Source organism: Brachyhypopomus gauderio, chromosome 12 (assembly GCF_052324685.1).
Source record: "Brachyhypopomus gauderio isolate BG-103 chromosome 12, BGAUD_0.2, whole genome shotgun sequence".
Classification (NCBI taxonomy): domain Eukaryota; kingdom Metazoa; phylum Chordata; class Actinopteri; order Gymnotiformes; family Hypopomidae; genus Brachyhypopomus; species Brachyhypopomus gauderio.
Window position 1 is genome coordinate 4,050,020 of NC_135222.1, and position 27,878 is coordinate 4,077,897.

At 48.8% G+C, this 27,878-nt stretch overlaps 3 protein-coding genes across 18 annotated transcripts in view; 1 reads left to right on the plus strand and 2 right to left on the minus strand.

Moving 5' to 3' along the window:
• Window positions 1-8,183, plus strand: part of unc13a (unc-13 homolog A (C. elegans)) — a 38,253-nt gene extending 30,070 nt beyond the window's left edge. The window contains 7 exon segments of the mRNA XM_077024461.1: window positions 859-915; window positions 1,001-1,081; window positions 1,508-1,655; window positions 2,388-2,444; window positions 4,813-4,905; window positions 5,030-5,189; window positions 5,294-8,183. Coding sequence (XP_076880576.1) covers window positions 859-915; window positions 1,001-1,081; window positions 1,508-1,655; window positions 2,388-2,444; window positions 4,813-4,905; window positions 5,030-5,189; window positions 5,294-5,585 — 888 coding nt within the window. The 3' untranslated portion in view covers window positions 5,586-8,183.
• LOC143528661 (unconventional myosin-Va) lies at window positions 7,533-21,172 on the minus strand. The gene is made up of 34 exons (XM_077024462.1): window positions 20,911-21,172; window positions 20,029-20,139; window positions 19,710-19,878; window positions 19,159-19,303; window positions 18,699-18,855; window positions 18,465-18,608; window positions 18,249-18,330; window positions 18,052-18,159; window positions 17,851-17,963; window positions 17,453-17,721; window positions 17,266-17,347; window positions 17,010-17,150; window positions 16,749-16,874; window positions 16,441-16,524; window positions 16,119-16,348; window positions 15,943-16,029; window positions 15,471-15,794; window positions 15,103-15,259; window positions 14,781-15,020; window positions 14,303-14,515; window positions 13,755-13,848; window positions 13,017-13,171; window positions 12,711-12,866; window positions 12,359-12,459; window positions 11,977-12,094; window positions 10,861-10,969; window positions 10,674-10,775; window positions 10,399-10,550; window positions 10,153-10,242; window positions 9,605-9,740; window positions 9,212-9,500; window positions 8,928-9,102; window positions 8,747-8,827; window positions 7,533-8,627 (listed from the first exon to the last, which is right to left on the minus strand). The coding sequence occupies exons 1-34, from the start codon at window positions 20,935-20,937 to the stop codon at window positions 8,466-8,468; spliced, it is 4,929 nt and encodes a 1,642-aa protein (XP_076880577.1). The 5' UTR covers window positions 20,938-21,172; the 3' UTR covers window positions 7,533-8,465.
• Window positions 21,173-21,263: 91 nt separating this feature from the next.
• Window positions 21,264-26,942, minus strand: mbd3b (methyl-CpG binding domain protein 3b). Of its 16 annotated transcripts, none has more exons than XM_077024465.1 (9): window positions 25,784-26,003; window positions 25,304-25,369; window positions 24,447-24,483; window positions 23,917-24,076; window positions 23,508-23,645; window positions 23,277-23,367; window positions 22,933-23,113; window positions 22,617-22,769; window positions 21,264-22,484 (listed from the first exon to the last, which is right to left on the minus strand). In XM_077024465.1, the coding sequence occupies exons 1-8, from the start codon at window positions 25,908-25,910 to the stop codon at window positions 22,622-22,624; spliced, it is 948 nt and encodes a 315-aa protein (XP_076880580.1). In that variant the 5' UTR covers window positions 25,911-26,003; the 3' UTR covers window positions 21,264-22,484; window positions 22,617-22,621. The 16 variants fall into 16 exon arrangements, with proteins under 16 accessions (XP_076880580.1, XP_076880578.1, XP_076880579.1 ...); XM_077024463.1 differs by having other exon boundaries at window positions 25,304-25,372; XM_077024464.1 differs by having other exon boundaries at window positions 22,933-23,110; window positions 25,304-25,372; window positions 25,784-25,991.
• Window positions 26,943-27,878: the final 936 nt, after the last annotated feature.

The window sequence follows — 27,878 nt, forward strand, 5'->3', positions numbered from 1 at the left end:
GCCCTGCCCCCCCCCCCCCCCATCCTTGTCCTTTCAGGTTTACATTAGCAGTAGGTCCCTCCACCCAAACCCCCACACACATGCACACGACGAGAGAATTACTCAAGGCTTCAGGTTCAAATCAGCACTCAGCCTCTGGAAGCTAGATGAGAAACCGCATGCTAGCTCGCACTGAGCGAGATGAGAAACCGCATGCTAGCTCGCTAGCTCGCATTGAGCGCTAATGCTTTCAGACTATGGTGCGTCATGGATCGTTTCCGTTCTGCTTTAAGGTTCAACAGATTCAGGGCAAAAGCCCTTTTGTATGCAGGATGCCCAAATGTGCCTCTGTTATTAAATGTGTTTTAGTCAGTGTTACAAGCTGTACCAGTATGGATGTTGACAGCAGTGAGGTGCGCATGCCTTTTTCACTTAGTGATATATCCTTACTAGAGTATCACCCCGCCCCAGATACCAGATATATCACCATAGTGTTGTCACAGGCTGTGGACCAAGTGGGTTATATAGTTCTTTCAACTCTGTCTCTCACTCTCTCCGTACAGTTCTGTCAGTTGTGTCTTCTGTACATAACTAGTTTACTGTCTTACGTTGCATTCTAGAAATGCTATGTGTCTATGCGTGTGTGTGTGTGTGTGCACGCGCACTCATGCGCACACTCCTGGGATGAAACCAAGTGTTTGTATGTGTATGTTTCTGTTTGTCTGTGTGTATGTGTGTGCAATTTCAACTGTCTGTTTCTGACCTCCGTTATGTGGTATGTCTGTCTTCTGCTCTGTCCAGCTCTGTAATGTCTCTAATGCTTCTCTCTCTCTCTCTCTCTTGTCTCGTTTTGTCTTCTGTCTTGTCATCCACCGGCAGGGTACGCAGCTCATCTTCAACGCGGCCAAGGAGCTCGGGCAGCTCTCCAAGCTGAAGGTACGTCAGAATGAACCAGAATGCTGCTTGATTATGGTTCTGCCCATGGTTCTCTCAAGCCCGATAATGTTCTCCCCCATTGCAGGAGCACATGGTGCGTGAGGAGGCCAAGGCCCTCTCTCCCAAGCAGTGTGCAGTCATCGAGCTGGCCCTGGACACCATCAAGGTAAGAGCTACTGCCTGAGGAGTCCTGCAGCTAATGCAATCCTGCGATAGGTCAGAGTTGTTTATTTATTTGTTTGTTTACACCATTCCTCATAGATGCGTCTCATGGGGGTAACTTAAGTGCTTGCTTTATTTACATGTTTCATAATAGATTATGTTTTGGGCAGAGACAAATTATAATGTGTTCTGAAGATCTAAGCTGGATTTTAAGATGTGGATGCATTTTGCGCTATGCAGAAGGGAACAGGGAAATACAAATTCCATCATTCACTGCACACGTCAGTTTACTATCTGTAATTAATATTTATCTTAGCCTCAATTCCTCACATGGATCACACCTATGTTAGCCGTCTTGCTGGACACGTGCTGGACAGACAGGTTCGCCCCTCCACGGCCGGACTGCTCACGCTTAAACTCTGTGTTGCAGCAATATTTCCACGCGGGTGGCGTGGGTCTGAAGAAGACTTTCCTGGAGAAGAGTCCTGACCTGCAGTCACTCCACTACGCCCTGTCCCTCTACACGCAAGCCACGGACAAACTCATCAAGACCTTCGTCCAGTCACAGAACGCTCAGGGTACGCTGGCGTCTGTCCTGTCCCTGTCTGTCTCCTCCGCTCTTGGAAAGTCTCTCGCCATGTCTCAACTGAGGGTCAGTCGTTTCGACAGAGGAAACCGTTCGGCCGATATCGTGTGGCTTAAGCGATTTTAATTAGGATTTCTGTTTCAGTGGCTCTTTTCCGTCTCCTGTTTTGTCAGGCGCAGATGTTTTCTGAGGATTGTTTTACTCGACTCCCCTCTCACGTTCTTTCTCGCTTCCTTTTGGTGGTTGTGTCCTCTTCTCCGCTGTGATAGTGCTTCTCGTGCTGTGGGAATCCTGACACAGTTCAGCTCTCGCTGCCTCTGGCAGAGAAGCCATTTTAATGAGTGATCACTTGAAATTTAATTACAATAAATGTCACTCCTCTAGCTAAGCGTTTAAACACATTAGCCTCAATGGAGCTTAAGCAATCTGTGTGTGTGTGTGTGTGTGTGTGTGTGCTTGCCAAGTAACAGACACAGCTTATTTGACTGTTAAAGACTGAAATTTGATCTGTATTACTCTTTGATTTAAAAAATATTTGTGTATATTTGCATGTTGAATTGTTTATTTCCTCTTTCTGTCTCTCTCTCTCTGTTTCTTTCCCTCTCTCTCTCTCTCCCTCTGTCTCTTTTCTCTCTCTCCTCCTTCCTCACTCTCCCTCTACTTTTCCTCTATGCCTGTCTTTAATGCTCTTTCTCCCGTCCCCAACCCCTGACCTCCTCGCCAGTCCATGGAGGGAAGGGGGTGAGGTTCACCCACAGTGAGGATGTGTACCCCGAAAAGGGTACGTCTACAATGGACCTAGCATCCCGCACCACCAAGAACCAATTAATAGCCCCACCCAAAACCATGCCCCCCCCCCCCCCCCCCCCCCCCCTAATCAGATCATTCGCATCCCATTTAAACGGACCAATCGCATGCCCCGCAAGCACCCATCTCCTCCCACAAAGGCAGTCGCAATCAGTGCAACTGTCTTGCATGTATGAGGTTTGGGACTGTCTTGCTGTGTGTGCACATACATTGGATGGACATGTGGACTGGCACTGCAGAAAGGAAAGCATAAAACGTGTGTGTGTGTGTGTGAGACAACTGCACACACTCCTGCAGTATGACAGAAGCAAATGCACAAAGCCGTGACTCATGACTTCTTGCACTCTGTGGTGTGTGTGACTGTCTTTGTGTGTATTTGTGTGTGTATGTGTGTGTGACGGCACCAGGCGAGCCAACTGAAACAGCCAGTGAGGGTTGAGTGAGAGAGTCTTCTCTCCGTGCTTATCTGAGAGAACACTGAACTGCACATTTTGTCCCTGACTGGGTCTAGGGAGCATAACTTTCATTTGTCTGCTTACTTATGTATATATTTATGGATTTATTTATTTATTGGCTGACATTAATTGTCAGAGTGGCAGTGTTGGGTCCTTGCTCTTTCATTCACTATTCAGAATAAAAAGTAAACACCTCAATGGTGAAGTTCTTCAGTTTGTAAAATGTTCAGCGATTTTCTTGATGGACGTTTCTTGAATGGGCTACTGCTGAATACCACAGGCTGAAGCTATTTTTAGCTCCACTGGAGGAGTTGAGTGTAGCTGAGGACTCCCTGGCTGAGAGAGCAGCACACACACACACACACACACACACACACACACACACACACACACATACAAACAAATGATACATAGGAAAGCAAAATGTACTACTTTATGGTTCACTGCAATCAGAGTTGTGGGTACTTAGATGACAGCTAAAAACATGCAGGACGATGTAAGGTGAAGCAGCACTTTGTCTGTGTGTGTGTGTGTGTGTGGGTATGTGCACCTAATGTGTGTAAAAGTATGTGATAATTTCAATTTACTCATGCATGCATAGATGTATGGATTCAATGGAGTCCATAGGCAGAAAGAGTTGAACAGCCTTACTGCCCCCTGCTGGATGAATTGAGTCAGTACCTCTTTGCATGACACCTTTTCCCTCCCTTTCTAACATCAGTAGCATGGCGCACAAGCCCCAGGGCCTGTCTCAGTCTCTCCTGCACACGCACGCATCCTGACGGAGGGGTAGCAGCTGTTGCATACGACTCACTTACTTCGTCGTTTTGGACCACTGGATAAGTCTGATAATACTGACGCACCTCCATGGCTCACCCTGTCACCTGACCCCCTCTAGCAGAATGCGTGTCTGAGCCGCCTCATGGTGGCACCTTGCGCTGTCCACAGAGGCGATGGAACTCGCAGAGAGGGCAAGGACCCTGCCTGGCATGACCTGGCCTGCCTCAGAGCCAGTGGAAGGCGGCTGTGGGCGTCCTTCCCCGGTTCCAGACCCCCCCCCCCCCCCCCCCCCCCCCCACCCGCACAGAGCAAGTGCTCATCCATGGCATGCGTGCCGATCAGACGACACAGATCTCAAGACTAATATGATCGAACCGTGAGGCCCCTGGTCTGGTTCTTTATGGCTTGGGAGAGTCTGATCCGAGCTCAATTGAGTTGAATATTTATGAATTGTCAGTCTGTATGTATGCCTTAATCCACCCAAATTATTCTGTTCTTCACTCCTGCTGCACATAGAAGCCCAAATCATTTATAGCTCGTGAGATTTTGTGTCAGTTACGCTGCTATGTTCTAGAGGACTTTACCTCAGGGATTACACGTTACAAGGCAGCACCTTTCAGAGCTAATAAGTGGTTCAGAACTTCTCGCAAGCTTTCTGAAGAGAACAGCACAGGTATATTTGAGTTATAACCTCCTTTAAAATGGGGTTGCTGGATGTTCTGGGTGGTTTAGCTGCTAAGAAACAGCAATGGAGGACTTAGGAGATCCTAGCTAGCAACATTAACTCAACAGGTATAACACAACAGCTTACACAATGAACATTTTAAATATTATGTAAACATAGATTTATATTATACATAGGCAGAAACATTTAATAGACCACCTATTAAATATGGTGTTGCATAAGGTTTTAATCTGTGTGTGTGTGTTCTGGCTGGAAAGGTAATGTGATGTGGGACCGGTCTCACCACTGTGAGTGTTCTCATCTCTGTCAAGGCCAGCCGTTAAAAGGAAAAGGCGGAGTTTGTTGTAGTTTATTGTACAGCGAAGGCCGTGGAGCGTGTGAGACAGGCGGAGGTCGGTATGTGACTCCTCTCCTCTCCTCAGGCTCTGGAGTGGATGACGCAGTGGGAGAAGTGTCCATCCATGTGGAGATCTTCACCCATCCCAACACGGGCGAGCACAAGGTCACCGTGAAAGGTCAGTGGTGGCGATGATGGTTTTGGTTTGGTCTCCAGTGCTTTGGTTTCGGAGGAGCTCATCTAGCCAGAGCTCCTCCGCTGAGATGAAACCCTTCAGCTGTGTGACGCGTGGTCGTCCGCAGTGGTGGCCGCCAATGACCTGCGGTGGCAAACATCAGGAATCTTCCGGCCCTTCGTGGAGGTCTACATCATCGGCCCCCACCTGAGCGACAAGAAACGCAAATACGCCACCAAATCCAAGAACAACAGCTGGGCTCCCAAATACAACGAGACCTTCACCTTGTGAGTATTCGTCCGCACGCACGTCTTCAGTCCGCCGTGCTAGCGCTTGGGCCTCCGCCTGACGAGTGAAATACCCCCCCCACACCCCCTTGTGTCCCGCCCAGCACGCTGAGCAACGAGGCCGGGCCGGAGTGCTACGAGCTGCAGGTGTGCGTGAAGGACTACTGTTTTGCGCGGGAGGACCGCACAGTGGGCGTGGCCGTGCTGCAGCTGCGCGAGGTGGCGGCGCGGGGCAGCGTGGCGTGCTGGCTGCCCCTCGCCAAGCGGGTCCACATGGACGAGACGGGCCTGACCGTGCTGCGTATCCTCTCGCAGCGCAACAACGACGACGTGGCCAAGGAGTTCGTCAAGCTCAAGTCCGACCAGCGCTCGGCCGAGGAGGGGCGGGGGAGCTAGTGCGCCCCCCGGAGGCCGCGGGAGATAGGTGCCGGGCCGACCAAGCTCAGAGCGTCTGTGCTAACGCTCGAGGCACAGGCACACGCCAACGCACATACACACACACACACACACACACACACACCGTATAGTGGATCACCTATTACAAGGACCAAAAATAATCTGCTGTGCTGGTTGGTATCTAGGACACTGCCATAACCTGCCATTAGGGCTTGCCTGAGAGCACAGATTGGCACCTAAAATGATACAGGCACAAATCCTTGTATCTCTTTAATACTTGATGTTTGTGATGTCTTTGATTTTTAAAGTACATATTATATGACAAAACCTCATTGTTCAAAGATATATAAAGAATAACATATTTATGTAGTCATTCGTACATATGAGAAAATATTAATATCGCAAATATTCTATCAAACAGAGTATAATGGAAAGATGAGACCCTCTTACTGAAAGACTTGGGCTAAAAGACCAGGGCAGGTTCTGTTTGGACAGTGTGACAGACGTGAGCGTGTGAGTGAAAGCAGGGTTGTCTCGTTGCACTGGTGGTCCCTGCCGTCCCTCCGTCACACCCTGCGTCCCGTGTGTCCGCCGAAGATGTCCGAGGCAACCTCACAACCTCTCCTGAGGTTGCCTTGTCTCGGCCGGCTGGCCACGCCTTCCCGGGGGTGTGTTCCGTGTCAGGGCGGGGCCTTTTTTCTCGGTCACTCTCAGTGTAAACAGGGCCAAAAAGTTCTTTTCTTTTTTTTATTATGTAAACTTTTAGGTCAAGCACAACGTTACTAATATATTGTGAATCGGTGGCAAACAGCTTGGACCAAATACATTCCTACAGGACGAGAGACAACATTTCTATGTTATAACTCCTCCATAGCCCTCGTGGTTTGATATAGTTTGCGAGACTTGGCATTAATTGGGATCGTCCTCCTTATCCGAATCACTCACGCATGCTGTCTAGGCATGTGAACGTTATACATAAACATCATAAAGAATTATCTCTGTTCTATGTGCATTTCTGTGTGTGCTGATATAGACAAGGACAGAAAGCTAGAGGAGGTACAGAGATGTCCAGCTTACATAATGCTAACTGAGTCTTACCACCTTTCAATTATTATTGTTAGCACATTGAAAAAGTGGTTCTCCTGTACGCATGCTACCAGCCTCCTCCCACCCAGACTCCACCTGGTCTCAGATCAGCTGCGGTGCGTGTGGGTGGGTGGGTGCACGTGCCGTGTGTGGGCGAGCGCACGTGCCACATGTGTGCGTGAGTGTGTGTGTGCACGTGGCCTGGAGTCTGTGCATAAGGCGGCACTGGGGCGGGACTCCTGTTTGCTGGACTCTGGTACCTGTTGGGTTATACAGAAGCGTGTGATATTTAACGTGTGATATTCACTTCACTAGGTGAAAGATTCTCCCCTTACACAATAGCAGAAATAAACGGGAAACATCTTCTGTTCGCAATCGTTCCCGATGCTGTTGCCATAGTAACGCCAGATCATTTTGCCACCCGTTCCCAGCTAGCACTAAAGCGCCGAGCTTTTCACAGCCGCTGACCAATCTCAGCCCTAAACGTAGCGCGGTGCGGCTTACAGGACCTCCGTCTCTCACCGTTAATCCTGCCAATGTGAAAGAACTCGGCAAGCTGTTCCACCATCTATCCGACACGCATCCCTAAACATCTCCTAGCATGTTCGTGCAAATTCGCGAGATTCTCAGAGGAACCTTCTAAGCGCTGCCAATCCAGTCAAGCACAAGCATTTGGGCCACATTTGGTGTAATAATCTGTTGCCCAAAATGTCCTCTGGCTAAAATGGTCGTACCACGTGCCCTTGTGTGATTTCTCTATGCATTAAAGTTTAGCTCGAATTAACAGTCACGTATTGTTTACATTGTGGAAGATCAGCACTAATCGTTTGTTATTGGTAGGACAGATTTTTTTGGGGGGGGGAGTCCAAATTTGTTTCCATTTAAGTGGACTGCTTAGCGTAAAAAATGTTTGGTTACTGTATGGGGTAACATATGACCAGTGAATGTTGAACAGATTGGATTTTCTTTGGAAAAATTTTCCTCAGCGGAACTGGAAAGTGGCAGAGAATGGTACACTATACTGCCACGTTTGTAGAGCTGAGTGGGAGATGCCATGAGCAAACGTCAGGGAAGTTGTGGACACATGTGAGGTTTAACGATTGATACAGACACATATTAGTCCTTCACATGAACACATTCGGATGTGTGTACACTGCTGTCTGACCTGATCGCAACCGTGACTGCAGACTTGTAAATAAGAAGCAGCGCATGTTGGGAAAGATCTCCCTTGTGCCAGCATGTGTCTTTGATGTGATTTTTAATTGTTGTCTTTTTTGTTGTTATTTATTTTGATATCTGGGTATTATTTTCTATTTTTGAAAGGCTTGTGAATATATAAATATGTATTTCTGATGTGTAGTGATAAAGAGTACTAGCATGAGAGAGTTTTTTTATACACAGATGTTTATAATTTTTGTTTTTCTAAATATGATTGTTATTATTGGGGGTGAAAGTGAAACTAATAGCATTTTTGCTGTGTTTTTACTTAATAAATGGTTATAAAATCTAAATAAATGGCTATGAAATAATTTATGTTCGGATTTTTCATTCTTTTGCTATTTGACTCTTATGCTATGTAAACATCTGACCTCAATAATACTCAATTACCACAGTCAAAACGTTATTTGTAGATACAGAACCCCTTCATACACAGCCACACATTTAGCTGTCCAACAAATTAAAGCTGACATTTTTTCACACACATCTTAGATTGAAACTTCAATTTAAATGTAGTTAAATACGGGATTTGAGCATGGTGCCCGTTAAAGCAGTTTGCTGCATTACTGAGGACTCTCAGACCCTGCGTAGGAAGGAGATCTTTAGGGAGTCTGGGATGTCCAGCATCTCTGCTCTGACCGGCGGGGGTGGCACGTAAGGAAAGGTAACAGGAAAGACCCGTTTAACATCCAGCAACATCTGTGGGGGTGGTCCATCTGATCGCCCTTTCAGCAGTCCCTGGGAAACCCCACGGATTACCGGCATTATTTAGATCATCATGAATGCAACACAATAGTAACTCTGGATCACTCCTGTATAATAGTATAGTAGTAATAGGAAACAGAAGTCATTCTTACCTGAACAATGCGAATGAAATTTAGAGTCACTCTCTCCTCAACATCACTTTGAGGCGTGTACTGGGTCAGAATTTTCACAATCTGCAATACAATTTTTAAGGCGTTTTTATTGACTTTCACAGGATTGAGATGATTAGAGTATTAATTTAGAGTATTAATTATCATAGATATAGTGTGACACCTGCTGGCTTGAGAGTGCATTGCAGGTCTGAACCACAGCTCGTCCGTCTACCTCCGTCTTCTTGCTCATTTGGAGGAGCTGGGCTGCCTGAATTAGTGGCTCCAGTGCGGCTGCAGCGCCCCCTGTCTGTAGCCCACGGCTCCGCAGCCACTCCTCCAGCAAACTCACATTATAGCTGAAGAGAGAAACATAAAATCCTAAAACGGCTTCGTTCTCTCAGTACAACGTTCTGTTTGTGCTCAAACACTCTGTGTGTTCTCCGCGAGCGCCGGGCCGGTTCTGACCGGATCTGCAGGCCGCGTCCGCAGCAGCACATGTCTTTTCGCAGGATCAGGCTGTTGAGGGCGCTGGCGGCCAGTAGGTGGACGAGCTGTCGGAAGGTCTGGTCCTGCACGGCCCGGTCCAGGTCCTGCCGCTCCAGCGCCGAGTGCACCGCCCCGAGCTCCTTCAGCACGCCCGCCATGGTGGCCCCCTCCGGACGGGGCTCCGACGCTGCGCGCTTACGGGGGCCCGACAGCTTCCCGGCACCGGCCCCCAGGCCTGGGATGGTCTCGGTCTCCAGCACGGCTGGAACTGTAGCGAGGAGAGCGGGAAGGAGGGGGGGGGGGTGTTAATGGTCATGATCAGAACCAGAAATGCCTGGTACTAATGGTCTTTAGCAACAGCGTAGCCTGTACCGATGATGGGCTGCAGACGGGTCTCGGAGATGGACAACAGCTGCTGGTAGGCCTGGATACACACGTCACCCAGCAACCGCACCTGCTCCTTCAGCTCCACCTGCAGGGGACACGCCTCCTCGAGAGGCCCCGCCTCCTACATGATCACAAACCACACATCGCCTTTGTTTAATAGTTTAAGACTTATGTGAATATAAAATATTGCATGGTGTGTAATGAATGTGGGAAAAATAGTTTGAAAATCTAATTCAGCATAGATTTTAAATATTTTTAGATGTGCTAATTGTTATATTTGTATGTCAGTATAAACACAATTTTTCAGATTTTCAGTTGAAAAGATTCAAAACAATGGGGTTGGTTTAAATGGTCGTGTTGAATTTTCCATTTAAATACTGAGGAGTACACAGTATATAATATATAACAGGAATGGTGGCACCCGCACAGCGCATTGCTGGAAGAGATGGGTGGCATGTGGGCAGGGTTTGGTCGGGGTGTGGGCGGGGCGTGGGCGTGGTGTGGGCGGGGCGTGGGCGGGGTGTGGGCGGTACCTGTGCAGCCGAGTGCTGGGTGAGCAGGTCTTTGAGCAGACAGCAGTTCTTCATCCACAGAGCCGTCATCTCCAGGTCACTGCTGTGTTTCTGATGAGACACACAGTGTCACAAACGTTGTTATATGTGGCCACTGCTTTAAATCCTGGATAACAGCTCATTCTAATAACATTTGAATGTTTAAAAAATCCCACACCTCCCGCGCTCGAACACCTGACCTGTCTGATGGATCTTCAAGTTTTATACCTTCAGGGCAGTTTTGATGGCAGCCAGGGCAGCGATGCAGAGGCCGCGTGCACGAGCCAGCTCCTTGATGCAGTCCGCCTGGCGCACGCACAGGAAGATCAGACATGCTGGTAGCCCCGGGTCCAGAGACAGAGCCACATCGACCCGCACGTCTGCGGAGCACGACGGACAGGGCTGTCAGCCAATGGCCTCGAGACCGACCCGGGCGGGGCTAGGGGCGGGGCTAGGGGCGGGGCTAGGGGCGGGGCTGAACGTGGGGGTGGGGGTGGTTTTACCTGTGATGAGGTTTTTGATGAGTCTGCTCTCGTCTCTCCTCCTGCACTCCAGCAGGCCCGTCTGGGCAGGACTTGGCCGGGGCGCTGGCTCTGGAGACCCAGCTGGGCATGATGGGACAGCACTCACATCATTTCATATTCAGAGTGAGTGTGTGTGTGTGTGTGTGTGTTTTGGTACGTGACAGACCTGTATATGAAATAATTTTTCTGAGTGTCACTGTGTGCTTCAGGTCCTTGAGTTCCCTCCTCAGCCTGTAGCACTCTTCTTCCCCAACCTCCACCTGCTCCATTAGATCCTACACACACACACACACACACACACACACACACACACACACACACACACACACACACACACACACACACACACACACACCAGTGCAACATCAAAACAAAGTATTGCCATAGAAACAGGCTGTGATGAAAGGACACTACAAACAGGCAGGAGATGAAAAGCTCTGAGTGAAGTTGTGGTGTGCAGTATCTGGTAGAGTGAAGGTGGTGGAGGTGAAGGTGGAGGTGGAGGAGGTGGTGGAGGTGGTGGAGGTGGAGGTGAAGGTGGAGGTGGTGGTGAAGGTGGAGGTGGAGGAGGTGGTGGAGGTGAAGGAGGTGGTGGAGGTGAAGGTGGTGGAGGTGAAGGTGGTGGAGGTGAAGGTGAAGGTGGTGGAGGTGAAGGTAGTGGAGGTGGTGGTGGAGGTGAAGGTGAAGGTGGTGGAGGTGAAGGTGAAGGTGGTGGTGGTGGTGGTGGTGGAGGTGAAGGTGGTGGTAGTGGTGGTGGTGGAGGTGAAGGTGGTGGTGGTGGTGGTGGTGGAGGTGAAGGTGGTGGTGGAGGTGAAGGTGAAGGTGGTGGAGGTGAAGGTGGTGGTGGTGGTGGAGGTGAAGGTGAAGGAGGTGAAGGTGAAGGTGGTGGTGGTGGAGGTGAAGGTGGTGGTGGTGGTGGTGGTGGAGGTGGTGATGGTGGTGGTGGAGGTGGTGGTGGTGGTGGTGGTGGTGGAGGTGAAGGTGGTGGTGGTGGTGGTGGTGGAGGTGAAGGTGGTGGTGGTGGTGGTGGAGGTGAAGGTGAAGGTGGTGGAGGTGAAGGTGGTGGTGGAGGTGAAGGTGAAGGAGGTGAAGGTGAAGGTGGTGGTGGTGGAGGTGAAGGTGGTGGAGGTGGTGGTGGTGGAGGTGAAGGTGGTGGAGGCGAAGGTGGTGGTGGTGGTGGAGGTGAAGGTGGTGGAGGCGAAGGTGGTGGTGGTGGTGGAGGTGAAGGTGGTGGAGGCGGTGGTGGAGGTGAAGGTGGTGGAGGTGGTGGTGAAGGTGTCACCTTCAGTTCTCTGCCAGCCGGGGCTCCTCTAGCCTGGGCCTGCTGGAGCTTCAGGGTGAGATCAGCTTTCTCCTGCTCCCATTCAGACCTCTGAGTCAACAGCTGCTTCTCCAGGAACCTGCAGGAGCACGTCTCACACACACACACACACACACACGCACGCACGCACACACACGCACGCACACACACGCACGCACACACACGCACGCACACACAAGCACGCACACACAAACACGCACACACAAACACGCACACACAAACACGCACACACACATGCAGATGGACATTTATTATTTATTATTTTAAATGAATAAATGTTCATGAATAATTCTGAAGCAGGCATATTCATCATCAAACGCGATAAGGAAGGGAAGACTCGGACTTGTTGGCCACGCGGACAGCGTCGTAGGCGTGGCCGAGGTCATCTCCTCGTTTCTTCTCCGCCGTGTCCTTCAGCACACCGAGGTCCTCCATTAAAGCATTCTACATACAAACAGGGAGTAGTGTGTTCACTGCCACTTACATACAGCTTGGGTCGATTCCACTCAAATCGAAATGGGTTTGAATATAAACGAACGCCGTTTGAATTTTGCGGCGTGTGGGTGTTTACACTACAGCACGTTTAGGTCCAACCTGAACCAATCACATCTCAGCCTGCTTCAGCATGTCTGGATCACGACGTTGACGTGAGCATAAACGTGTGTAGCGACGCCTGTGGTGGTGGCGGCTCTCACCAGAGGAGCCTCGGGACCCCAGGGTCTCGTGTCCAGAGGGAAGGGGACGCTGATCCTCCTGCTGTCTTCGGCTGAGGGCGCGTCTGAGGAGACGGGTGAAGGAGGCTCCAGGGACAGGCTCTGTGTGGACTCGGTGCGTTTGTGTCCTCGCCACCGCTGTGGTGCGCACAGACACACACACACACACACTTTATCAGCTTTTATGCAAAAGCATCATCAATGTTCATATTGAGAAAACTTAACTTATTCTCCTTCTCTCTCTCTCTTCATCCCTCCATCCCTCCATCCCTCCGGCAGCAGACGCACCTCAGCAGTAGGGAGCGTGCTCATGTCTTTCAGGTTGTCGTATCTCTGCTCCAGACGGGTGAACTCCCTCAGCAGACCCTGGTACCGCCTCCTCTCCTCCTCCAGCTCGGCCTGGACCGCTGTCTGGGCCCGGGATGCAGCCTGCTGCCTGCTCTCTGCAATAAACACACACGTACACACACACACACGATTAACGAATGAGATTATTTTTATGCTGCACCTTTCATGGAACCCTGGGTCACTTTGCAATGAACATACACAGCTATGACATCCAGTCACATGCTGGGTGAGGCACCCAGTGTACACACAAAAGGACGCTTCCCCTGAATAAGAGACATGACACCACCCACCTACAGGGCATGTAGACACACACACACACACACACACAAACACACACACAATCATTCATGCCTACACTCACACAAGGACAACATTATTAATAATGTTAGCAAGTTAACCATGTGCAAAGTTCACACACACACACACACACACACACACACACACACACAAATTGACACAACAGACACAGTTTACAAACACTCAGAATACATATGCATACCAACATAAGCAAATGTAGTCATGGACCACACAGTCACAACACTCAGATACACACAGATGTACACAGATACTCTCTTAGGCCTGGCAAAGGGCTCAAAACAAAACACTGACACTGAGGGAAACATCTTAAACTTGAGGATGCATAAGCCCAGAAAGAGGGTGTGGAAGCAGGTCTTCTACCTTCTCTGGCTTTCTCCTGCTCAAGGAAGTGACTGGTCAGCTCATCACGCTCCTTCGCCAGAGAGTCTCTCTCCACTTTCAGAGCTTCGATCTCCTACAGGAGAAAAAGCAGACAGCTGTGAACGCGCCAGATACCACGTGGAGATCAGCAGGTCGTGGGGACAGGAGGAGCAGACCGGAGGAGCAGACCGGAGGAGCAGACCGGAGGAGCAGACCGGAGGAGCAGACATGAGGAGCAGACATGAGGAGCAGACATGAGGAGCAGACAGGAGGAGCTAACAGGAGGAGCAGACAGGAGGAGCAGACAGGAGGAGCAGACAGGAGGAGCAGACAGGAGGAGCAGACAGGAGGAGCAGACAGGAGGAGGAGACATGAGGAGCAGACAGGAGGAGCAGACAGGAGGAGCAGACAGGAGGAGCAGACAGGAGGAGCAGACAGGAGGAGCAGACAGGAGGAGCAGACAGGAGGAGCAGACAGGAGGAGCAGACAGGAGGAGCCGACAGGAGGAGGAGCAGACAGGAGGAGGAGCAGACAGGAGCGTTACGGACCTGCACCAGGAGCAGGATCTGGTGGGCGGTCTTCTCCTTCTCGTGTCTCCACTCCTCCTCCTCCCGCTGGGTGGGGAGCGCAGGAGCAGCGAGGCTCTGCTCGTGTAGCCGCCGCTGCAGGACGTCGAGGGTGGAGCGCAGTTTCTCCACCTCCCGGCTGTGGGAGTCGTGCTCCGCTTGGAGGGCTTCACGTAGAGACGCACTCTCTCTGGCCTGAGACACAACACACGGGCACAACCCCCCAAACACACACACACACACACGTACACACACACACACACACACACACACACACACACACACATAAAGAGTGAATATAGTGAGTTTGATTTCTAGGTGAAAGACAGGAGTGGGTCCCATCATATTCCCACTTGACTCTTCCCCCAGCCTGCTGTAGTGTAGTGGGCGTGTCTGGACACACAGACACACACACACACACACACACACACACACACACCCTACCCCACCCTTCCGTTACCTCCTGGTCTGCGCGCCACTGTAACTGCACCAACTTCATCTCCATGCCCTTGTGGAGCTCCTGGTACCTCTCCACGGACCGAGCCTCCGCCCTCAGCCGCCTCAGCTCCCGCCGGGCCGCACGGCGCCGCACGCAGCACTGCACCAGCACCACGGCCGCACGCACGCGGCAGAACCGACGCCGGGCCAGCCAGCCGCGCACACGGGCCTGGACGCGGACCGCCGCCCGCTCCGCTAACAGCTACGTGTTCAGAATTCAGGGTTCAGTACCGGCATGCAGCTACAGTACGGGCCGAGACGCTGGCAGGGCGGCCGGGTTTTACCTGCCTGCATGTCCGCCGGGCCCGCGCGCCCCGGGCGAAGGCCTGGATGGTGACGACAGCCTCCCGGATGGCCAGGTAGAGCTGGCGCACGACCACCATGCGGTACGTCTTCTGGACCACCAGAGCGGCCCGAGTGTAGCGCAACATCCAGACCCGCCTAACGACAGGACCCGGTTAACAAACAGCAGCCAGACAGACACAGTTGAGCGGTCCGCGGGCTCAGCCACGTTACCACTGGGGTTCCGGCTCAGAAAAAAAAAACATGTCTGGGGTGCTGGGTCACATTGGAGGCAAGTATACACACACACACACACACACACACACACACACACACCAGAACACACACACACACACACACACACTCTGACCTGCGGGCCAGCGCTCCCCGGGCGTACTTCTGCAGGGTGCGAGCGGCCCAGTACAGGCGGAGGAAGCGTTGGCGCTGGAGCCAGCCCCTCACCCAGCTCTGCACCAGAACCGCCGCGGCCTGCAGCTTCTGCGCCCTCAGCTTCTCCAGCACGGCCACCTGGCCCGCCCGGAAGAACACCTTCGTTCGGCCAAAGCAGTACTGCCCGGGGTCCGGGATGAGGGGAGGGACGGCCCCGCGGCAGAAAACCCGCAAGTCGTCCTGCGGGGGCGAGGAACCACACAGGAGAACTCGGTAGCGGCTGAGGAACTCCTCATAGTTCCACCTGGAGGAGATTGGAGAAGATGAAAAACAGGGAGGGCTAATGACATGGTAGAAGACATGGTTTCATATTCTAACAGAGCACGTTTTAGAAGCATAATAGCGCCAAGCTGCTGTGCTATTAAACGAGGGGAGGAGAAATTAGACTGTGCCTGGACGGGTAGCCTGCAGCACTGATACGGATCGTCTCCAGCACTCCACAGGCCCGCAACTGCTGGACCGCTCTTCTAGGATCAAACCTGAGAGAGAGACGGACAGAGAGAGGCCAGCTCAATCACATACTCAGCACACCGGCTCTTAAACATCAGAGGCCCTCGCGTCCACGCACATGAAAGGCTGTTTGAGGTCGTTGGGTTTGATGCAGCGGATGTAGTGGGGGGTGGTGCTGTTCAGCGTGTCCATCAGGAGCTGCAGGGACTGGCGGAACTGGAAGCCCACCGTCAGTTTGTGCTCGCGGTGAGCTTTGTTCCCTGAGCGCACGAGGCCGTTATGCACAGAGGATGCGGAGAGAGCGCCCCCTATTGGCTCTTGCTGGAACAACTCCGCAACAAGCTCCAACTAGGAAACAAAGTTCAGTTTAGAACTGATCCGTTCATCTTTCATCATTCAGTTCATAAACGTCCAGACTGAGTGCACGGGTGCATCTGTACCTGACTGGCTCTCATTATGTTGATGGGCTCTTCAAATACAGTATCACGGTTCTTCTCTAAAAACCCATGACATTCATATTGGACCTGTGGTGGAAAAGCAAAAGTCAAAGTCAAATTTATTTATACAGCGCTTTTCACAACACACGTTGTCACACAAAGCAGCTTTACAATCGTATGGGTCCAGATCCCTAATGAGCAAGCCAAGGGGTGAAGATTAGGACGAAACCTCGGGAGGACCAAAACAACATACACATTCACACAGGAGACTGTGCAAAGCAACATGCAAGCTTAAAACTGAGATGTCTCACCACGTCGGCGAAGTGTACAAGGGCAAAGGCCGAATTGGACATGCGCGGCTTACGGAAATTAAGGCTGCGGTCCAGGTGCTGATCGTAGAGCTTTCGGGCCCAGTTTTCATCTGAGCCTTTAGGAACCTAACATCAGAACAACAGCGGTTTCTCCAGGACGGTGCTTGAACACAGAACCCACATCCAACAGGTAGATGTTTCGAGCCATCACTTGAAGGCCAAGGGATGGAGAGATAAACCACTGGAGACTTCAAAACTCACCCTGCACTCCTCATCCAGCAGGTCCAGGAGACCCAGCGGGCCCTCTATGAGGGTGATGCAGGGCTGGTTATCACTGAACTCAATACGGTTCCAGGGAAGCTCCTCTCGCACGTACTCTTCCTGCTCCAGTTGGAACACGTGCTGGACAGAGGAGACAGCAGACATTAGCCACACACACACACACACACACACACACACACACACACACACACAGTGTTGTACGTTCAGATGGCATAAACTGCGTCTGCTACGTTACCCTATTGAACTGCTGCTGAAGCTTCTCATTGGCGTAGTTGATACAGAACTGTTCGAAACTGTTTCTATCAAAGGTCTCAAATCTGGCCGGAGGAGAAACATTCTTACAAACTGCAGTCAGCAGCAGGCGAGCCAACACAGGGCACATGAGGACAGCTACACCACATACGCCACGTTCGGCTGCTCACCCGTAGATATCCAGAACCCCTACGAGGGTCCTGGGCCGCTCTCGGTGGGCCCGCAGAGCCGAGTTCAGCCTCTGCACCATCCAGGCAAACAGCTGCCCGTAGACGTGCTTAGCCAGAGCGTCGCGGGCTGCATTAGCCTGCTGGGCTGACATGGGCCTCACCAGCGTCTCCCCAGCCACGGTCAACCGCCGATGGCAGAGCCAGTGGGCCATCTGGGAGGCCTCCACCCCCATCAGCTTGGAGAAGATCGCCAGCGAGCGGTCATCCGCCTGCCAACGCCAACATGCGTACACACAGCGTAGGGAACGCCTGAATTTTCAGCACTCGACAGATGCATTTGTGCAGATTTATTTCATCATATGTTGAAATGTGCATTGTCTCCACAGCAGTGCTCATACGCTGACGTAGCAGCGGTCTCCTCCTCTGCCACTGGCCTGGATGTTAACATTGCCAAGATGCAGGACAGCCGCCAGGATTTGAAAGAGCTCCATCTGCTGGTCAGGTTGCACTCCTGCGGAGTTAAACCAGACATCTCATGTGTTAATTCATCCACACGGGATGAGCTTGCATCATGTGGTAAGTGAGCAGTGGAGAGTTACCCATAATAGTTAGAGCATTCCGGGTGTTGTCCATCTCCACGGCATCATCTGTGCCTGGGATGTTTATGTCCAACCCTTGATTAGTGTATCGGAAGTGATCTGCAGAGTCTGGGAATAAGAACACAGACGGCTCAAAAAATGTAAACACATGGAAGGAGGCTGTGGTGTTTCTAAGATGGACGAGGTCCTCAGCCGACCAAGTTTAAGTGTCTTCATTTCAGGGGAGTCCTTCAAGGCACACAGCTGGTAGAAGATATGATAGTTCCTCTCTTCTGGAGCCTAAGAAAGCAATTTCAAATTAAAGGAATAAACATGAACAAACAGGAACACTGACTTACCAGATAATTTGGTAGCTTTGAAAAATAACACAACAGATTTTACTAGACAACAAATATAAATATAATTCAGGGCACCTGGAAAACGACTCTGGATTTCTCCAGTAAATATGTCCTCACGTTTGCTCCAATTATGTCTCCCTTAGATCCAAAGCCAATCTCAATGTACTTGCCAAACCTACTACTGTTATCGTTGCGTGTTGTTTTAGCATTTCCTATAGCCTGCAAAACAGAAGACATGTTGAGGCAATATAGAATATTGATCACAGTGAAACTGAGCTCAGTGTAGAGCCTCCATCCCTGGTGTAGTACCTCCATGATGGGGTTGGATGACAGGACCTTCTCCTCCACACTGGTTTGCTGGGCTGCTCCACCCACCACGGCAAAGTAGCGCATGGTGAATTTGGCTGACACCGTTTTCCCAGAGCCAGACTCACCACTGATGATAATCGACTGGTTCTTCTCTTCCCTGTGGTAGGCACCGTAGTTCACAGTGATACAGTGACACGAAAAAGGCAAACCTTTGTGTAGATTTGCAGTTACAGTTACTGAGTTTGATGTTCTTGTGGGTTCCCACTATTCGTTTTAATATTTCTATTTATTGTGACACAAATTCAAGACTTTTATTTTACGAACTTGACAAGTCAGGACTGGTTCCACGGACATCGCAGCTGGTTATACTTACAGGTGAATTACCCTGAAAAATGCAGATAACAGGAACAAACATTGCTTGACGAGGAGCTTTAGTGGAGACCCATCATCACTCCCTGACCTGATCATGGTGCGGTAGGCTTCTTCGGCTATGGAGAAGATATGGGGGTCCATGTTGGCCATGTCCTGGCCACTGTACGCATCTATCACCTCCTCTCCATAGATGGGTAGCTGTTCGTATGGATTTAGTGCTACCAGCACAATACCTGCACAGACGTTTTATGAGCACTGTTCTCTGGCCTGTCCCCCAAAAATGTAATATTCCAGAACATACTAGTGTCCTTAACATTTGCGAGAGCAACTGAACCTTGCAACTCTGGGCTCTGGTGCTTTAACACTGGAGTTTGGAGAAACGCAATTTCGTTCAGCTGTGCACTTGTGTAAAGTCTGAATGACAATAAAGCTGACTTTGACTTTGACCTTCCTGTAATTTTGTCTTTACTAATGTATATACAAAACATATGTATATAGTGTTTCCGGATGTATACAACAGAATGGCAACTTCTTGTACAATTTACGCCACAATGAACCTTATACCTCGTAAAACCCAAACTTATATGGCACCGACCGTAAAAGAAGTAGCTGTGTGTGATTAAATCGCATGTCACTAACCACAGTAGGTGTATATGCTACGGTAGTCAAGGAATCGCACGCGCAGGTTGTGAAGCACCGCTGGCTCGTGCAGAAAGCTGAGGGCTGTCAAGTCGTTTTCTCCTTCCAAAATTTCAGGGTTTCCCAGAGGGGGAAGACCAACAGGGGGCGCCACTGAGTAGTGTATCTCCTTAAGCGAAAAATACAGGTTCCACTTGTCTTGAATTATTGGGAAATGTAAAATCAAAGAAGGAAGACTAATGGGGTGCTCAAAATGAATGTATTACAGCTTTGGTGCAAATATAAAAATAAATGAAGCGTAGAAGTGTGCATATCTCACTCTGCCATCGCTGAGGCCGAGTTTGAGATTCTGGTCTCCAGGTCTGTAGTCCTGTTGCAGCTGGGCAGATACCCAGACTTCTTGGTCATCAGGCACCCAGACACAGGCTCCCTTGGGACAGACCAGTTCACATGTTCACACTTAGGGGGCCGCATCACACTAAGAAATTCTGTTTAATATGGCACTGTTTACACATTTGGAGAAATGAATGATCTCTCTGTATGGCAAGAAGTGCCCATTTGAATGCAACGCTTCTAAAATGAAATATTTGATTTCAATATTTAACTGCATATCTGTTACAGCGATGCATACAGTACATTTAATATGTAATAAAGGTAACAGCATACATGAAGTAACAAAACACCTGGATGATGTAGATATATGAATGTGTACTTTTTCCCGTTGGAGTGGACTTAACAGTACACAGAGACACTCAACCTTTTGTTCTCCAACACACAGCATACATCCTCAAAGGGCAGAATGACCAACTAATATATTCGTTGATAAGATTGTTTATACAGCTGCCTACACATTTTGAAATGTAGCCGTGTGATCCGTGTAGATGGCGTTACCGCATTTCACCAGCATCAGCATAAAGCGGCCTGCTCTGCATTAAACATTAACAACAGTCATTCAATCCCCTCCAGTGAACTCCTCAGTCCCAAACACCGGGACTTTCTCTTCTTCATACCACCAACGGAAACTTATGAAAACAAAGAGCAAATCTTTGACGACACACTGCCTCCTATGTAGGTCCTTTCACACCTTAATGTCAGCGTGGTCCTCTGAAGGTGCCAAATTAGCCAGTCCCAACGTTTTTGTACTGTAATGTCGTCACATTCACCTGGCTACACCCAGAACGGAACCCATATCCCTGCTTACCTTAGTGTAGAGTTCAGGAGCTGCCATATTGAGAGAGACCACTTTGATAAACTGGACTCTTTTATGCTTAAAGGGCAGGAGTAATATCAAAACAGAGATTCTCACGAAACTCAGTCTCCTCTTCAGTCTCCTCCTCAGTCACCGGTCTGGTGACCTTTGCTCTGGCATAGAGGAGGCATCATAACCTTCATGGGAAGTTAACGGTTAATCTTCACGTGGACAACAGAAGGAACCTTCAAGTTTGATCACGGCTACCGCACATACAGCACCGGGTGATAGCCTCTAAATGAGGCCGAGGCAAACACAATGGGGTCCAACGCATTTTTGAGTTGTAGTCAATGAAAGAACCGGGCCCACGTCAAACATACAGAAACACTTTACTCTGCAAAACGTCAACGTAAACCGAGCAGCCCAAATGTACTGAAGTCCCAGATGTTTCAACTGCACAGAGTTAACATCTTTTCACAAAAGCAAATGTGTGCTTCCAACTGGCAATGTGCGTCCATTTAAAGAAAAATAAAGACACAGAACATGAAATCACCATTCACATTTTTGATACCAGTCCAGATTTTAAACTCTGTGAATGTGGTTTAGAGCGGTCGGTGTAAACAGCATATAAAAGAACATTAGTCATTTCAATAAGCATCATGAACTGATGAAATACAAATGAAGTTGTTTTATCTCTATAGATTTGTGCCCAAGATAACCTTTTTTTTTTTTGTTTTTAACAATTTTATCAATGACTATACAGTATGGAAAACATAAAAAGCTACAAATACCTTTGTGGCAGTTTAAGATACATGTGAATCAAATTTGAAACCTTTTTTTCCATGTAGAATGCTGAACATTTTTTAAGGTCTTTCAATCAATCTTTCACATCGAGTTATTTTAATATAAAGGACATGGTAACAAGCCCCGCCCCTAACTGCACCCCTCAGTGTTTCTAAAGTCTTTTATGAGTTGGTTTGTGCAAAACTCCTAGGAATTTGCACTCCTTAGATTCTGCTGCCCTAGACTAGTCACAATTAAGGATCTCCTTTGAGCAGAATACGAAAGAAATAAGCATGAAGGCAAAGCCCATTTGCCCCCATAACTCCACAAGCCTTTTGTACAGCTCTGTTAGCAGTGCTTCATATAGGGTCTCATCCTTCCTTCACATCTCTGTATATCAACCATAGATGACTGCATCTTTAAAGGACTAGATCATTCTCCATTGTACATCTCTTCACCTTCACTGACTGGAGGATTAAAGTTTGACCTGATTGTCACGTCACTCCCGTTTCAATCCCACACACTCTCGTAACGTATGGAAGTGCCACTCTCGAATCTGGAACCTATAAACATTTTTGTTCTTATAGACAGTAAAAACATACAAAACCCCCCTCCAAAGGTTAAGCTTAAAATTGAACTGACAGTCTTGGATAGCAATCCCAACCAGTGGGTCTTGGATTAGTGTCCCACAGAGAACTAGAGCGTCCTGGTGAAAGTGTTGAGCTGATCTGTTGGGAGTGGGGAGTTCTGGTCCTGGTTCTGTGACTGTATGTATGCAGGTAGCTCAAGACCCATGTGCCCACCTGAGAAAGAGAAGAGAGCAACCGTTCAAGCACCCCAAAATGAAAGAGATGATGTATTTGTGCCGCAAAGCATCGTGGGAGGTCGTTCTGAACTAAAGCAAATGCCAAATGCTGTCACAGGTCAAAGCTCGCCTTCGCTATACGTCGTCCTTGTCGTCATGGCAGTTGCCCTCGTCCTTGAGCCCCTCCCCACCACCGGCCTCCTCCTCTACGTGGGCGAGCATGTCCGCCATGAGGGCCTCTTCCAGACGCTTCCTCACGTTGTAGACCAGCTCCTCCTGTTTCCTGGACCAGCCCGGAACATCAGACGACACACACGGTTCAGCACAAGCAGGAGACACCGCATCAACATTTGACCTCAAGCTTCATTGCTATTGTCTGTTCATATTACGCAACTTCAAACGTGCACCACAAACCCCCCCGCACTGTGTTCAGTTACAACACACACCTGATGTCCTCATCCGTGACGATGAAAGCTTTGCAGAGGGGCTGGGCCGTGTTGAGCCACACCCCGGGGTTCTTTTCCACAGCGGCAGACAGCTGGCCAGTGATGGGGGCGGAGCTTGTGTGCAGGGCGCTAGCGATCGCCGACAGCAGAGTCTTATCTGTGCACCCGGGACCAACACCTGCTGGGGGAGGGGCAGAAACCATTAGACACGGGTCTCTCCATTTCTAGTGTAAACTTACATTCGCATTCGGGCGTTAGGCTAGTGCCACAGTGCGCCCTTCAGGAAGGCTGAAGAACTGAACAGGTCTGCAGGTCAACAATAGGGGGCTCTGGGCTCGTCGTACCCTGTAAACCTTTAGGAAGGTCCATGGTTTTTACCAGCTCCTCAGCGATGTCATAAGCATTAAGGCCACTCAGCTTCTTTTCCCAAAACAGCTGCAAGTAACAAGTGAAACCCAAAAAGAAGAAATTATGCCAAAGAACATATAGGGCAATGAAAGTAAGTCAGGATGCTTTATTTAATTTTAGGCATAGCCTGTGTAGTGTTGTATAAAATTAGCTTCATAGAGGCGTACCTGTCTCGGCTGGTCCACAGCCTTCTGTGGGTCCGTTTTGACTTTGTTGCTGGGGTGGTTGGTGACTTTCGTGACAGGCTGCTTAAATATGGAGGCCGTTTGCCGGACTGGGAGAGACGTGTTCAGGTCTGGTTTTCCCTGTAGTGCAGAGTGATTGAAGGCTAGTCTTACTCACATGGCCTTTAAGATATATTTTTATATTTGATACATCCAGTATATTTCTCATTTGGGAAAATGAACTATTTGAATAATGTAAACATTCAAATACTCAGAACAGTAAAGCATTTCGTATAACTTTCATATTAAACGTGAATAATCTTGACGCGACTTATAACGCGTATTCTTTGATCCTCTAATATGTGAATATTAAAAACACTCGTCGCTGAGCCAGGGGTCCAGCCGCCATCACCTTGGTCTGACTGTTGTTGTCATAGCGAAGTCTCTGCCTGTTCTTGTTCAGTTTGCTCATGAGCATCTTGCCTGTGCGGAAATCAAAGGAGCTGAGATCCATGGAGTTGCCAAGGTAACGTGCCAGCTGGGGCTTGCTGCGAAACTTCTTTCCAGTGGGGCTGGAACGGTGAAAGACAGGAGGGTTCTTACGAGGAGGCCCCACACAATGACGCTCGCGCACCAATAGAACGACTCGCGGCGAGCGCAAAGCTTCTGCACAAAGACACGCAACACAGCACGAACGCATGGGGCCGCCGTGCTGTTGGATCAGCGACAAATGGAAAATGGCAAACCATGACATGCAGTGATCGCTGCCTAGTTAGTCCAGCCGATCTGGGCAAGCATATTCAGACCATGCCTACAGTCACACACACATCCACCGAGAGCATGGACACTGGCAGTAATGTTAGTAATGAGTGTTAGTGATGCATCCATACCATTTGTGAAGGATCTTTTGCAGTACTGGTGAAATATTGATGCTGTACTCACACAACCTGGCCACCTTCCTTATTTTTCTTAACTGGATCTATGAAGTGTCATATAGATCATAGTTTTTGCTATAATTGTGCGTATTTTTACTATTATTACTAAAGTCTAAAAGTACTGTAGCCTACCTACAGAGCTCTACACCAGTAAGGTACCTTGATTTTAACTAGTCCATTTCAGTCTCACTGATATGGCACTGTAGAAAGAGACTACAGAAACAGATTTAAAATACAAGTCTTTCTGTCAGATATCGATCCAATACTGATATCTATGAAGTATCGGTGCACCACTAAACATTATGAAATGATGTAATGTGTTTTGTTTTTCCCTTGACCAGTATCTGCAATATCGTTGCTAAACATAACTGTAATACAAGCCAGCCCGCTGAAACTTCTGCTGCTGGCCTGCAAAGTTATTACTGTGTAAAAAAAATTTTTAATCTATAAAACACTTTTATCCACGTTTTCCTGTCTGCCTGTTAGCAAAGGATCGTGGGTTGCATCTGTCATTTTAAGACAAGTTGTCTAACGTTCAAGTGCGAAGCTGAATATAATAGCTATATTGTTGGTTTCTCAGATTGATCCCTGCAGCTGTGGCGGCCGACAGACGGCAGGTCTCTCTCTCTCTCCCTCAACAAAGACAACCCTCTTCCACCAGTTGTGTCAAAGCATGGGTCCATTAACGAGCCCTTCAAACATGTCTTTTAAGACTTGACCGTTGGCTTTGGTTCGATGCAGATTTCACATACTAATCGGTATGACTGAAGACGTGAAGGTGTCATGCAAAATTTGGTCGATCTTTTTGGTGCGTATTCAAGCTTGCAAGGCGTGCAAAATTAAGTTAAACATAAAATATCCTACCACAAACTAAACAAACGACCCGCCTCCCCTCTCTCGCGCCTCTGCTCTTCCTCCTCTTCCTCACCTCTGCTAAAAAAAAAAAAGAACAGGCGCATCTATTTCTGTTTTTGGCCAAACTGTGCTGCTGGTGGGCATTTCACACGGGCCTTCAAAGATGAAACATAGATGCACATGGTCTATTTTAGACGTCTAAATGAAATAATACTGATACAGGATTTTGGCTCACTCGTTGATGCTTCTTTAAGCATCTGCGATTATGCATCATTGTTGGTCTATCCCAGAACCCTCAAAATAGTCCAGTCTGCTCCACCCTGTATTCAGACTGGTGCTGGTACCAGAATGGCGTTGGGCCACTGCAGCAAACCAGCCCTGCTCGCTCAGTACCTAAAATAATAGACATCGCTTTTCCCCGCAGACAAACCCGACTTTCTGGTCACTTCTTCCCTTTTCCAGCCCTTTGGGAGGGCCGAGCACTCCCACCTTTTCCTCTCCATGATTTCCGGGAAGCTATCCACTGATGTGGCGAAGTTATTATCTCTTTTCGTCTATTCTTTATTAAAAATGGAGCGTTTATACAGCACAGCTGCAGCTCCGAAGCGCGTCTCATCCGCGCGCCCGCGCGCGCGCGCCCTCACTTCAGCTCTTTGTCGCTACGCGAATCCCTCCGCCGTGACCCGGCCTCACCACCCGCGTGGCTCGCCAGGGCACTGAAGGATACATCCGCCAGGGAAACACAGTGACATTTACGGCAGATCTAGTGCAGACGGGCTATGAACCTCAGCTCTGCAGAAGCCGGTTCCGACGTTGGTTCCGGAGCTGAAATCCACACAATTATGTTATTTACCGATTCAATCTCAATGTTTAAATCAGTGGCGGACTGGTTTACAGTGTAAAACGAACTAAACGCCACAGGTAAAGTTGACGACTGGTTCTACACCATGTAAAAACTAATCTAAAAGGTTAGTGGATCGCAAATGCTGCACGTTTTTTTAGCACGGAGCACGATAACATTATGCAATTCAATGCAAGGGCAAATAACGTGTCGTTTTTTAACGTTTCTGCGGTAAAGAAAGTCAGGCTACAAAAAAAATACTGAAATATTCAACGCTATGTCAGGGCTATCATGGGGCTAGCCAGCTCACAAAAGGGTGTCTGCCATTTATCTGGAGCTAAAACGGGCCGAGCCGCGCAGCCCGAACCGGTACCACACACGCTGGACATGTCGCCTGTTCGGCTCGTTTATCTCGGCAGTAATGAAGCTAGCCTGCCTGCTAGCCCGCTAGCTCTCCGCCGACCGAAACAGTCCTGCTCAAAGCATTATCTGCCCAACATTTGTGCACAAGAACACGGATCTGGTCAACGTTACGACTGCTCAAACGAACAACGAACGTCGACCCGGACCGTAAACTCTTGTTAGCATATATAAAAAATAGGATTTAGAGCCGTAAACGTGTTTAAACGCGGGTCTAAATTGGTACTTACTCGTTTTTCTCCATCTTGCATTCTATTTGGGTGTCTCGTTGTGAATGTTAAATCCCCCCTTCTCTCCTCTCACTCCCCTCCCCCTCAATGAGACAAATGAAAGACATAATGCGCCCTACAGGGGGAATGAAACACTCCTCACCAAACACACAGGGCCAACCAGCCAACACAAGCTCCATCCCCTCCTACATTTATTTGCTTTGAGCAGCAAACGGCTCTTTTTTTTGAATAGCCAAAAATCAAACTGGTTTTCACTATACTTTACCGATTAACATCCCCTGGTTTGACAAAGCATATAATTTACTGTGTTTTTGTGGTCTACTGCACTGTATCGGTCTGGTCACACACAACTGTTGAAAAGAGAGTGAATTAAACCAAAATACAAAAGGAGAACAATAAATGATGATTTGTTGAATTATAAACACTTTCTGACTAAGCACGAGTTGCCAAACTTGTATCGTATATATATATATATATATATATATATATTAGATATATTAGATATAACCCTAAACCCCAAGCACTAATGTAAACGTGCACTAAAGTTCAATATTTGTTATAGAGTAAAATACCACATTTGACCGGAGGTTGTGGGGGAGTCATGCTTAAACAGTTTACATTAAAATCGTCTGTCTACAACGTCTTGGGTCACAAGGTTATTGCTGAAATAAATATTTATTCACCTCGATAACAAACGCAACTGCATTCGGTCAAATATGCTCTTGCACACTGCACAGGTTCAGATAGACTTGGCCATGGCGAAAACAAACCCAGCACCTTCAACTCTCCACCCAGAGGTCGGTTCGCAGGTCGCAGCCCTGCGCAGACAGGCAGCCGAGCTCGCGCAACGCAGACAGGCACTTCAGGCAAGCCGAGCTCGCGCAACGCAAGGCTACAACATACGCATGATACTGTAAGATTTCGGCTTTATTTGCATCATTTATTGCAGCTCGAGATGTAAAGATTGCATTGCATACAGCTATTTTTTTGTTTGGAATTATGTGTCCAAAACCAAGCACAAGTAGAAACATTGTGTGATTAAAAACAAAACACTGTATATTTATCCAATGAATGAATATATATATATATATAT